Source organism: Canis lupus, chromosome 8 (assembly GCF_048164855.1).
Source record: "Canis lupus baileyi chromosome 8, mCanLup2.hap1, whole genome shotgun sequence".
In the NCBI taxonomy this organism is placed as follows: domain Eukaryota; kingdom Metazoa; phylum Chordata; class Mammalia; order Carnivora; family Canidae; genus Canis; species Canis lupus.
In genome coordinates this window covers 53483085-53497462 of record NC_132845.1, presented here as the reverse complement: position 1 = coordinate 53497462, position 14378 = coordinate 53483085, and the positions used below count along the sequence as shown (strand labels likewise).

General features: G+C 35.6%; 1 protein-coding gene across 18 annotated transcripts in view; it reads right to left on the bottom strand.

Annotated features, from left to right (window-relative positions):
• The window catches only part of LOC140638546 (phospholipid-transporting ATPase ABCA3-like), a 191204-nt gene that overhangs the window by 159020 nt on the left and 17806 nt on the right, over window positions 1–14378 (bottom strand). For all 18 annotated transcript variants that reach the window (XR_012035571.1, XM_072836105.1, XM_072836109.1 and 15 more), the window contains 2 exons: window positions 7478–7608; window positions 4587–4734 (listed from right to left, as the gene is read on the bottom strand). Coding sequence is in view for 17 of the 18 variants with exons in the window: in XM_072836105.1 (XP_072692206.1) it covers window positions 4587–4734; window positions 7478–7608 (279 nt within the window). In the remaining variant the exon portion in view is untranslated. The remainder of the gene's footprint in view (window positions 1–4586; window positions 4735–7477; window positions 7609–14378) is intronic.

The window sequence follows — 14378 nt, the reverse complement described above, 5'->3', positions numbered from 1 at the left end:
ATGACAAAACAACACACAACCAATCCCATCACTGTAACTTAGCTATTTTCATTTTTGAACAGCCATCCCAATATTTGTACAGATTCATACATACTTTTTTCTTTTTAAAGATTTATTCATTCATTCATTCATTCATTCATTCATGAGAGACACAAAGAGAGAGGCAGAGACATAGGTAGAGAAACAGGCTCCCTGTGGGGTAGCCTGAAGCAGGACTCAATCCCAGGACCCAGAGCTCATGACCTGAGCCAAAGGCAGACACCCAACCATTAAGCCACTCAGGTGCCCCTTCATACATACTTCTCATAGCTACAATTCTATATATGTGATTCTCTATTTACTAGGCCTGGTAAGGATTATTTTTAATGACTACACAATAGTTGTCAAACCAATATATCCTCATATTCTTACCCATTACTTATTATACACTGTTTTGATTATTGCCAATTTTTGTTGCTAACAGTTAAATTGCACATAGTTCTTTTCTGCTGTTGAATGATTTCCTAAAGATAACTTCTCAAGATTGTTAGTTAGTTCAAAGCCCTTATCATTTATTTTTTCCTTCAAGGTACTTTATACAATTAAAAAGGAATTTTAAATTATCATTGCATAAGTAAAACTCATTCATCAACCAAAAAGAATAATTTAACCACAATGCTATGAAACTTGAAGTCAACCATAAGAAAAAACTGGAAAGACCACAAATACATGGAGGTTAAAGAACATCCTACTACAGAATGAATGAGTTAGCCAGGAAATTAAGGAAGAAATTTAAAAAAATACATGAAAGCAAATAAAATGAAAACACAACAGACCAAAACCTTTGTGGTGGAGCAAAGGTAGTCCTAAAGGGAAATATATTACAATAAACCTAACTCAAGAAGCAAGAAAAGTCTCAAATATACAACCTAATCTAACACCTAAAGGAGCTAGAAAAAAACAGCAAATAAAGTCTACAGCCAGCAAAAGAGGGAAATAATAAAGATTAGAGCAGAAATAAATGATATAGAAACAAAAAATTAATAAAATTAAGAGCCTTCAGGATAACGAAACTAAGAGCTGGTTCTTCAAAAAAATAATTCTTTTTTAAAGATCTTATTTATTTATTCATGGGAGATACACAGAGAGAGGCAGAGACATAGGCAGAGGGAGAAGCAGGCTCCCTTTGGGGAGTCTGATGCAGGACTTGATCCCAGCACCCTGGGATCATGACCTGAGCCAAAGGCAGATGCTAAACCACTGAGCCACCCAAGCATCCCAAGAAGTAATTCTTCAAAAGAATTAATAAAATTGATGAACACATAGCCAGATTTATCAAAAAGATAAAAGAAAGGACCCAAAGAGATAAAATCATGAATGAATGAAAGAGGACAGATAACAACTAATACCACAGAAATACAAACAATTGTAACAGAATACTATGAAAAATTATATGCCAACAAACTCAGCAAGGAAGAAATGAACAAATTTCTTCAAATCTACAAATTACCAAAACTGAAACAGGAAGAAATAGAAAATTTTAATGGACCCATAACAAGCAAAGAAACTGAATCAATGAATCAAAAATCAAATAATCAAAAATCTACCAACAAACAAAAAGTCTAGGGCCAGATGGCTTTCCTGGAGGAATTCTACCAAACATTTAAGAAGAGTTAATAAATATTCTCCCCAAACTGTTCCAAAAAGTAGAAAGGGCAGGAAAATTTCCAAACTCTATCTATGAGGCCAGCATTATTCCAAAACCAGACAAAGATCCCACTAAAAAAGGAGAATTACAGGAAAATATCCCTGATGAATATGGATGCAAAATATCTCAATAAAATACTAGGAAATCAAATTCAAAAGCACATTAAAAGAATTATTCACCATGATCAAGTGGGATTTATTCCTGGGCTGCAAGAGTGGTTCAACATTAACACACATGAAACACCATATTAATAAAAGAAAGGATAAGAACCATATGATCCTCTTAATAGATGCAAAAAAAAAAAAGCATCTTTTCTTGACAAAAACCCTCAACAAAGTAGGGATAAATGGAACATATCTTAACATCATAAAGGTCATATATGAAAGAGCCACAGCTAAGATCATTCTCAATGGGGAAACACTGAGAGCCTTTACTCTATGATCAGGCACATGATAAGGATGTCTACTCTCACCATTACTATTTAACATAGTACCAGAAGTCTTAGCCTCAGCAATCAGACAACAAAAAGAATTAAAGGCATCCAAACTAGCAAGGAAGAAGGCAAGCTTTCACTATTTATAGACAACATGATACTCTATGTAGAAAACCCAAAAGACTCCACCAAAAAATTACTAGAATTCATATATGATTTCAGCGAAGTTGCAGGATACAAAATCAATGTGCAGAAGTCTGTTGTACTTCTATACAATAACAAAGCAGCAAAAAAAGAAATCAAAGAATTAATCCCATTTGCAATTGTACCAAAAACAGTAAGATATCTAGGAATAAATCTAACTAAAAAAGTAAAAGATCTATACTCTGAAAACTATAGAACACTTATGAAAGAAATTGAAGAGAACACAAAGAAATGGAAAAGGATCCCACGTTCATGCCCTGGAAGAACACATATTGTTAAAATGTCTACACTACCCAAAGCAATCTATACGTTTCATGCAATCCCTATCAAAACACTACCAGCATTTTTCACAGAGCTAAGACAAAACAATCCTAAAATTTCTATGGAGCCACAAAAGATTCTGAATAATCAAAGCAATTATGAAAAAGAAAAAAACTGGAGGTATCACAATTCCAGATTTCAAGCAATATTACAAAGCTGTAGTCATCAAGACAGTATGATGCTGGCACAAAAACAGACACACAGATCAATGAAACAGAACAGAGAACCTCAAAACAGACCCAAAACTATATGGTCAAGTTCCTCCAACAAAGCAGAAAAAGAATATCCAATCGAAAAAATACAGTCTCTTCAATAAATGTAGTTGGGAAAACTGGACAGCCACATGCAGAATTATAAAACTGGACCACTTTCTTATGCCATACACAAAAATAAATTCAAATGGATGAAAGACTTCAATGTGAAGCAGGAAACCATCAAAATCCTAGAGAACATGGGCAGAAACTTCTTTGACCTTAGCCATAGCAACTTTTTATTAGACATGTCTCTAGAGGAAAGGAAACAAAAGCAAAAATGAACTTCTAAGACTTCATCAAGATAAAAAGCTTGTGCACAGCAAAGGAAACAATCAACAAAACTAAAAGCCAGGCTATGGAATGGGAGAAGATATTTGCAAATGACATATCAATAAAGAGTTAGTATCCAAAATCTACTAAGAACTTACCAAACTTAACATCCAAAACACAAGTAATCCAGTCAAGAAATGGGCAGATATGAATGGACACTTTTCCAAAGAAAAAATCCAGATGGCTAACAGACACACGAAAAGATGCTCAATATCACTAGGCATCACAGAAATACACTTGAAAACCATAATGACATGCCACTTCATGCCTGTCAGGAGGGCTAAAATTAACAACCCAAGAAACAACAGGTGTTGGCAAGGATGTGGAGAAAAGGGAACCCTCTTGTACTGTGGTGGGAATGCAAACTGGAGCAGCCACTCTGGAGAACAATCTGGAGGTTCCTTAAAAAGTTAAAAATAGCACTACCCTATGATCCAGCAATTGCACTACTAGGTATTTACCCAAAGGATCAAAAATACAGATTCAACAGGGTACATGCGGGCCAATGTTTATAGTAGCATTATCAACAATAGCCAAACTAGGGAGAGAGCCCAAATGTCCACTGACTGATAAATGAATAAAGAAATATATGTATAGACACACACATACACACACACACACACACACAATGGATTACTCACAGTCATCAAAAAGAATAAAATCTTGACATTTGCAGTGACATGGATGAAGCTAGAGTGTATTATGCTAAATGAAATAAGTCTGCCAGAGAAAGATAAATACCATACGATCTCACTCATACGTGGAATATAAGAAAGAAAACAGATGAGCATATGGTAAGGGGAAAAAAAAGAAAGGGAAACAAGCCATATGAGACTCTTTAGGATAGAGAACAAACAGAGGGAAGGTGGGTGGGCGATGGGCTAGATGGGTGATGGGTATTAAAGAAGGCACTTGACGTGATGAGCACAGTGTGTTGTATGTAACTGATGATTTACTGAATTCTATTCCAGAAACCAATATTGCACTGCATGTTAACTAAACAAAATTTAAATTAAAAAATAATAATAATTTAGAACCATAAATACGCAGGCAATGTTAGCATATGAAGATGTGTCTATTAAGTCAACAGAGCCAACATTTACTAACTACAACTATATAAATGCAAGAATACCCACTGATAAGGTTAAGGAAATGATCTACAGTAACAGAAAGATATTTTTCAAAGGTATGAGGCTTTCTATATGCCTGTTTTTACAATAAAAACTCAATTTTAGATATGTACTGCCACAATCAATAAACTTTCTCACTCACTGGAAAAAAAATAATTCACACATGTTGATATGATTTCTAGCTTGCAACCAAAATAATAATTTAAATATGCTGGAGGACTGCTCACTTGGACTTCCCCCATCATCCTCAAAAGGGTTCCTGGGTCCTAGAGAAGGTGTGTTTGGAAAGAGAAGATGTGTATTCCATCCATTTACGAAGCTTTGCAAAGCTGAAGGTCTCTCAGTACCTGCACCAAGACGCAGATGATATTTTACCTAGGGAAAAAAAAATAGAAAACAAACAACGTGTTTGACCAATGAGTACTGAAAAGCAAGTATGAGCAGTGAAAGGAAAAGAAAATGCAAAGTTAAAAATTGTGTTTTGAGGATGGAGTGAGCAATTCAGGATTCTAAATGATAAGAAATGACAGTATCACTAATACAAGGGACAAACAGCAAGCCTCATGTGCCATAATCACAAAGTTTGAAATCAAGTAAATTTATATCTCTACTTTATCATCTTCATGCATTTTGCCTCTGAGTTACAAAGACACCAATATAGTGGTACCTTGTTTATTATGAATGTATTTTTCCACACCCACAACTGGCCTGCAAACTCAGTGAGATCTCAAACAGTTCTATTAATTTCCTTTCCTATTATGCTAGTCAATTATGGTAAAGATTATCTCTCTCTTCTAAAAGTGAGTAACAGAAAAGTGAAAAGCCCAGACATAGTAAAAGTAGGGATAATACAATTTAAGTGTAAAATGTTGCATATTTTAAGTATTACATGAAAAAAATGATATATCTAGAGAGCTAAGCCAATTTCAGGGTTACAGTAGATCTGAGTAGCCTGACAAAGCAAGAGGTTACAGTTGCCAAAGGTCTGTAGAGGCAGAACAGAGAAGTCAGGAGGATGAGAAGGAACAGGCAAGTGCACTGAGTCTAGGCAAACATTCACATAACCCAGTTATTCAAAAACATTTTAAATAGCTACAGGATGCTTAAATACTATTAACACACAATTCTCTACCTCAAGGAACTGGCCAGGTGTTCAGGGAGCAGAGAAGAGAGAAGGGGAGACTTTATATAGGTAGCTACAGCAAGAGTTTTATAGAAATTATTAATGAGTTACCCCCAAAAATGAGAGATAGGCAGAACCAAAAGGAAAGAGGATAACATGATCAAAACCAGAGAAGCAGGAGATCACACAGTACAAACTACTACAGGTTCAATATTGCTAGCATGAAGTTCAAAGGGAGAAGAGGCAACATAAAGCTGAAGAGCTATTCAGTAAACAGGTCACTGATGACCATGTATTCCACACAAAGGACCTTCATGGAGAACTCCTGAAGTTTTTTTAAACAACCATAGTGACATGATCTTTTTTGTGTTTTTAGTAGATCACTGTGGTATCTATGGTAGAGATATGCCTTGCTCAGGAAAATCAGCTAAATTACCAAAGAGTTGGTTTTAGGGGTAGGATGGGCATGAGAGGTCATCAACTCAGAAAACAGATAAGACATTTTGTTTGATAAGCTGTGGAAAAAGAGAACTGGCATCTGGGGAAATAACGTGGGGAATCTTGTCAGGTATCCATTCTAAATGCTACACACAATGAGTCATCAACAAAAACAAAGCTTGTATTACACCAAAGTTATCTGAAATTCAAGCCAGAGACTCTACATATACCAATGAACCTGCATCATATTCAGCATATACTTTTGAGGCAGTAATTTAGTACAGGTAGGCACAGCTGGGAAAAGTGAGGAGAGGATGGATAGAAAGAAAGGCTACCTACTATCCGACCAATGATCTTCCTTTTTCTTTCTTCCTTCCATTAGCAAACACTTGTATCCTAAATGTAGGATTTGGCTCTGTGCATAGATACTATAGGTTCATCATTTCCCTCAACCCTGGGAAGCTCATCTCTAGCATGTGGTAAAGAGATACACCAAGTTACCAAGTTCAAACACTGTCCATTTTCTCCCCTTAAGGGATGTTATCAGAGTCTTCCTCCACGTCTCTCCTAATTTGGACACAACCTGGAAAATCCTAAAAGCTGATACTAGAGATTCAGAAGAGAAACTAGGTAATTCACTCAAAACAAAGAAGTCTTTCATATTGGAACCTCTACTCTACTTCTTAAAGGCCAAACTTTAATATTTGAAGGGCCTCCAAATGAGTTATTACTGGTGGGTTACAGAAGTTTCCAGACATGCGACCAGTAATAATCAAGAATTCTGAAAGTTAAAGCAATTACCTCTTTGGAGACATAAAACAAATATATTAAAACATGACACAAAGTACAAAAAAGTAGGAAGGAGGCATTCACCAGAACAAAAATAAGCAGCAGGTGGATTGTTCTAATACAAAGTCAGAAAAGCTCCTTCTAGAGTTCACAGTCCCAGGAAAGGGAGATACCTCAGCCTAAAATACATTCAGACATGGGTGAGTGAGCTGTTTTTGGTTTTGCCTTTAACTTTCATAAAATAATAGCTTTGTTAAAAACTTCACTTCAGATACCAAGTTAAAATGGCAATTACTTTAATGAGCTAAAGTTAGCTCATTAAAAAGTTTAAATATCTAATTATAGATATGCACTATCTGAAACTCCAGAAGGTATTTAAACAGATAACAGGCATTGCTACCCTTCTTTTTTACCTAGCTATATTCTTATTTTCTTCACCATTTGCAAGACCGGAAGCATCTGCCTAGCCAGGGAGAGTGTTAAGGGAGCATCCTTACTAAAGCTCCTGTTACTCTATTTTCTGAATATAAGGCAATCAGGCAGCAGATACAGTTTTCTCCTCATGCTATACATCAGTATAATGTAACAGTTAAAAGCACAGGTATTAAACCATGTATTAAAATAAAATAAAAATCCCTGTTCCGTTATATACTGGTTGTTAGGAACTTGGGCAAATTAGTTTTCCCCATTTATAAAACGAGGACATTACCTATATCTCATTAAATCTCTGAAACCTAACATATAAAGTTTTAGATAAAACTTTCTTACCTTAAGTGGCAAACTGTCATGTCTATTTTTGAAGTCATGATCAAATACAATAGCAGCCAGCACACGAACCTCAGGCTTCTTTTCAAACTCAACATACTTCTCAAACTCTGCTTCTGAAGAAAAGCCTCGAACTGTAGAGAGAAAATCTCAGTAAGTCATCACATAAACACAGAATGTCTAATGATTATCCCCTATCTGTACCATGAATACCATAACCCTATCATAACATTATACTTTTTAAAACATTATTACTCAAACATTGACATTACAAATCTTAATTTATATCTGGGGTACACAAGAATTCTTGCATTTTATAGAAGTTGGAACATATTAGAAACAATAATCATTACAACAACTATATATTAAGGTATATTAAAGTAAACTGGGACGAGGGAACTTTTCAATTGTGTTTTGAAATCTAGTGATTAAAAAATTTTGAGGAGGGCAGCCCCGGTGGCTCAGCGGTTTAGCGCCGCCTGCAGCCCAGGGCCTGATCCTGGAGACCCTGGATCGAGGCCCATGTCAGGCTCTCTGCATGGAGCCTGCTTCTCCCTCTGCCTGTGTCTCTGCCTCTCTCTGTGTGTGGGTCTCTATGAGTAAATAAATAAAAAATCTTTTAAAAAGTTAATTTTGAGGGGAAATAAGTGACAAAATTATTTCTGTAGAAAGTGTATTTCAAAAAATATTGTAGAATAAATTGTAGAAAACAATTGTCATAGAATAAAAGTAGTTAATTTTCTCATTCACAAATTAAACTACAAAATTTTAAAAACATACAAAATGACACACACACAACCACACACATACAGGTAACTTAAATAACTATAAAGTTTTTTCTTTTTTAAATTTTATTTATTTATTCATGAGAGACACAGAGAGAGAGAGAAAGGCAAAGACATAGGCAGAGGGAGAGGCAGGGTCCATGCAGGGACCCAATGTGGGTGGGACTGGATCCTGGGACTCCAGGATCACACCCTGTACTGAAGGCAGACGCTTAACCATTGAGCCACCCAGGCATCCCAAGTTTTTTCTTAAGAATTACAATATTTCCAATGTAAACAGGGTAGGAAAGTCTTGGATAGTCTCTCCATAAGAAAACATAACTAGTTATGGAAATTTCAAAAATAAAGTTATATAGTATGTTCAAGGATCCATACTGTAAAGATGTCTTTTCTGTAAAAATTAACATATAGAGTCAATGTAAGTCTAGTAATTATCCAAACAATTTTTATAAAAAATTACAAGCCAATTCTAAAATTTATATGGAAACACAATGGGTGAATGGGTGAATAATAAGGTGTATTAAAAGATGTGCTTTTGGAGCATCTGGGTGGCTCAGTTGTTTAAATGTCCAATTCTTGATTTCAACTCAGGTCTGGATCTCAGAATTGTGAGTTCCAGCCCTGTATGTGCTCCACACTGAGTGAGGAGACTACTTAAAAAAAAGAGAGAGTTTCATTCCACTATATTACTAGAAAGAAAAACCAAACTATAGAAGAGTACATATAGTACACTCTTATATAAGAAAATAAGGAATATATGAGAAAATACAGAGACACACAGACTCACACACACACCCAGAAATACATGCATACATGTAGAAACATTATTTTTGCCAAAAGAAACACAAAAAGAATAAATCAGACACTAACAGTATTGGTTACCCAATAGAGAGTGAATGAGAACAGGTTAGAAGGAATCATGGAAGTAATGTCAGCTCTCTAATTATACATTTTAATACAGGTTTGATTTTTGTTTGTTGTTAATCTTTTACATATTCAAAAATAAAATTAAATCAATTAGAGGGGTATAACAACTAAAACTTAATAAGTGAATCCTAAACAGATATTAATACCATAAAACACAGAAAGAAAGAAAAAGTATTAACCTAAGTAAATTTTAGGTACAATATGTTGACATACACTCCTAGTTGAATAAAGTCTAAGAAGAAAAAGAACTGCAAAGAAATCTTCTAAGTGTGCTGGGTAGTAAGGTGTAATGTAAGTAATTCTGAAACACCTTTGTAAGATTGGGCAAATGAGTGTATCAATGCTACTAGGATCTAGGGCTCTGTGAGAGAAAAGAGGTACAAATATGTAATGGGAGAAGGAAAACAAGAGGCCAATATTGTTGGACTGGCATTGACAGTATCAAAATAAACATGATTTCAAAAAAAAATCCTACATCTGTCCGCTAAAAGAGTCTAGAAGCAAAGACACTCCAGTAGTAATGAGTATACCCAGTACTTTCTTTCCCTATGTTTCATTGTGAGGAAGCAAACACACAGAACACATTTACAAATATGTATCAGGCCCTGAGGGGACAAGTAAAAAGGAAGCCAATGCTGACCCAGTTGAAATGGGGGTTTAAGTGTAGACCTTCCTAGTGGTGCCTTCTAGAAGGGACTTTGATAGCAAAAGGAAGTGTGGGACCCAGGAAATTTAACAAAACTCCCCTACCCCTGGACAAGCAGAGCAGGACTAACTCCATTTTGTGCTACACCCGCCATCTCCTATATGACCCCCACATGACCTGCTTATTGCTTAAGGTGCTCCCCCACCCTAGTCAAGCTGCTGAGCACACCCTTACCAGAAATCGGCTCATAACAATGTAACCCCGCCTTGTGCCTGCCAAAACTGCGCGCCAATTCTGACCAGAGTGATAGGCCAGTTCAAATGGTCACTATAGGGTAAATTGTGATTCAATTGGCCACCTGTGTGTGGACCAACATGACTGTGCAACTTTCTATGTGTGTTACAATCCCATTGGCCCCTATAAAGCTGCTGCCTTTTAGCCTCAGGGTCCAAGTCCCTGCTCCACTGTGTCGGGTATACTTGGACCCAAGCTCGAGCTTGTAAATAAACCCTCATGTGTTTGCATCGGTGTCGGCTCCTTGGTGGTTTCTCAGATTCACAATCTTGGGCACAACAGGAAGATTCTCTCTCTCTCTCTCTCTCTCTTTTTGTCTTGTTTTTCCCATATCTCAGTTCCATAACACCATCTCTAAAAAAAGGAATTAAGACTGCTTCATTGATTGAATCTAGTTCTGGGGCAGAGAAAATACAAGGTGTTCAGCCTGAACAGCTAGTTCTGTTAGAAAGTGAAAGAGCTCAAAAGCCGACAAACATGCATCCAAAGAACATTTCTTTAAAAAAACAAACAAACAAAACACAAAATCTGCTGGCTAAATCTGGGACAATTTTATAATAAAAAATCATCATCAAAAAAAATCATAATCATCAAATGATTACATCATTCAGATATGTTCTCTACACATAATGCAATTAAGCCAAATCCAAACAAAAATATAACTAGAAAAACTCCAACTGCTTAGAAATTAAGAAATATACTTTCAATAACTTATGGAATTCAGACTGAATTAGTCTATTCAGAATAGACTAATGTCTTAAACATGCATGTAATATTTCTTAACAAAATATAAGCAAATTAAATTCATATATAATAAACTCAAGTAAATAGATTCAATAGTTGAAAAATCATTGTATTAACAAAAATAAGAAAAACCACATGACCATCTCAACAGACACAGAAAAGGCATTTGACAAAATTTAACATTAATTCATGATTTAAAACAAAATTTTAGGAAACTAGGAATTGAAGGATATTAATTTCAATCTGATACAGAACATCTAAAAACAACATATAACAAATACATTGCTCAACGGTGATATATTGAAAATTTTTCTCCAGAGACAGGGAACAAGAAAAGAATCCCTTTATCGGTCACTTCCTGTCAAAAGATAAAACATACCCAGTGTTGGTGACGATATGGAACTGAAACTCATACATTTCTATAAATCTAGTTACATCCCCAATGACTCAAAAATTTCACTATATACCAAACAGAAACGTGTATATATGTCCATCAAGGGGTGCTTATAGAGGTGGAGCAGGATGGTGGAGGAGTAGGGTCCTCACCTCACCTGGCTCCAACAACTTACCTAGATAACTTTCAAACTATTCTGAACACCTACGAATTCAACCTGAGATTTAAAGAGAGAACAGCCGCAAAGCTAGAGAGAAGGGTTTTCAGTTCTAGCAAGGTAGGAAGATGGAAAAAATAAAATAAAAGAGAATCAAGTGGGGCAGGGGCACCGCCAGGAGCCAGGCTAAAGCAGGCATGGAGAGCTTCTAGGACAGGAAACCCCAGGCCCAGAGAAGGACAAACATTGTATGTTCTCATTCATTTGGGGAATATAAATAATAGTGAGAGGGAATATAAGGGAAAGGAGAAGAAATGTGTGGGAAATATCAGAAAGGGAGACAGAACATAAAGACTCCTAACTCTGAAAAAAAAAAAAAAAAAAAAAAAGACTCCTAACTCTGGGAAACGAACTAGGGGTGGTGGAAGGGGAGGAGGGCGGGGGGTGGGGGTGAGTGGGTGATGGGCACTGAGGGGGCACTTGACGGGATGAGCACTGGGTGTTATTCTGTATGTTGGTAAATTGAACACCAATAAAAAGTTATTTTATTAAAAAAAAGAAAATTAGTTATTTATGATCTCACACAATTTGGATTACTCTTACAAATATAATGCTAATGAAACATAAACACAAACTATATAATATATCCATATATAATACAGAATACTATAATGGGACATAGTGAATAGTTCCATTTACATAAGGTGAAAAGTAGGCAAAACTAATCTATGGTCTTAAGATGTTAAAATAGTAGTTAAATTTGAGGGAGTCAAAATTGCAACCTGGCACATGGAAGCTTCTAGGGTGCTGAAAATGCTCTGGCCTAAAATTACAGATTCCTTATTAACTACAAAGAGGATATCTGCCTTGACAATGGAAAGTCTGGTGGAAATCCATTTTACTAAAATGAGCAAATATAACCAACTGAGGAACAAACTGGTAAATATGCTTCCAAAAGATATTCACTAAGAAGATCCTATATGAAAGATGCAATATTTCCAACACAAATGATCAAATTGAAACTAAATGTAAAGAAACAATCAAATAGAAATTAAGAAGCCTTCTGCAAAATAATTGGCCTAGTCTTTTAAAAATATCAGTGTCATTAAAACCAAAACAATAAAATAGTCTAAGAAAGTATTCTAAGTCAGAGGTCAGCAAATTACGGGCTGGTGCAGGTCAAATCTATCCCACAGTCTGTTTTGGTATGGGCTTGTGAGTTATGGATGGTTTTTACATCTATAAAGGGCTCCTTAAAAAGTATTTTATAGTCATCTATATAGCTCTTAAAACCTAATATATTTATTAACTGGCCCTTTACATAAGTTTGCCAACCCCAATGAATATTTAAAAATCTGTAACTGGAGAACATCTGGATGGCTCAGACAGTTGAGCATCCAACTCTTGGTTTTAGCTCAATGATCTTGGGTCATGGGATCAGGCCCCAAGTCAGGCTCTGTGCTCAATGAGCAGAGTCTCCTTGAGATTCTCTCTCTTTCTCCCTCAAATAAATAAATAAATAAATAAATAAATAAATAAATAAATAAAATCTTTTCAATAAAATCTCTAACTGGATCCTGGATTCCAAAAAAAGAGAGAAAAAAAGCTCTAAAGAACCTCATTAGGACAATACATCATTGTATCAATTTTTAAATTCTTGGGTATAACTTTTGTAAAGGTTATGTTGGAGAATGTCCTTATTAAGAGATATAGCATTTGAAGGTGACATGTCATGATGAATGCAAGTTATTCTTAATGGTTTAAAAAAATCCAGTAATTTTATATATATTCTTATATGTTTTACATACTTATATACATATTATATATGTGCATACATATATATATGTACATAAGTGTGTGTATGGAGAGTGAATAAAAAAGCAAATGTGGCAAATGTTATTTTCTGAATCGCAGTTTATTTGCATTTTCTCTATAGGTTTGAGATTTTTCAAAATCAAATGTGTGTATGTGGACAGGGGCCCAAATCATTATGCTAAAAGTAAAGCACTGTATAATCCTCAAGAATTCTTTACCAAAGATTTTAACAGACATTATTACATGTATTGATTAAACCAAGTCAGTTATCAAGCACCATTATCAAAGTCTTACCCAATACCAGATTTCTAATCATAATTATGCTAATAGCAAATACACTGTACTATACTATTCAGATATTATACTATCTGAACTTGAACTGATATATTAAAATCTTCTAGGAGCGGCTAGGTGGCTCAGTCAGTTAAGTATCAGGCTCAGATCAGGATCCCAGGGGTCATGGGAGTCTGCTTCTTCCTCTGCCCCTCCCCTCACGATGCATGCACTTGCGCGCTCTCTCTCAAATAAATAAACAAAATCTTTTTAAAAATAAAAGCTTTTAGTTTGTTTTTAAAAGTTATAATTCTTCAGTGGAAGTAAAATCTGAATGTGGGAATTTTCCAAATGAAGACTTTTACACATACCCTTTCATATCCACTGAGCTATTTTGCTAAAGAGTTGGTTCAACAGAAACTAAAACAAGGTAATCAGGCTCAATCAAGAGTAGGAAAATTTCTCAGCTTCCTTCCCTTTAAATTAGCACTTTACTATACAAGACATTAATTAATAAATGCCACCATGGACTTTCAACCCATCAGATCTCTACTTCAGTCTTCAGACACACTTTCTCATGAAGACTTCAATATGACAGAATAACAATGTTTCTTAGATTTTCATAAAAGCAGCAGAAACAGCAGCCTGTCTTCTATCCCCCACCTCCATATAAAGGGATACTTAAAAGTAACTTTCAGCCCATCACAAACACCAAAGTTCTTTGGAGATTCATGGTTTCTATCATTAAAAATCCATAGGAATTTTGCATTAAGTTACATAAGGAATGGGGATCCCTGGGTGGCTCAGCGGTTTAGCGCCTGCCTTCAGCCCAGGGTGTGATCCTGGGATCCCAGGATCGAGTCCCACAT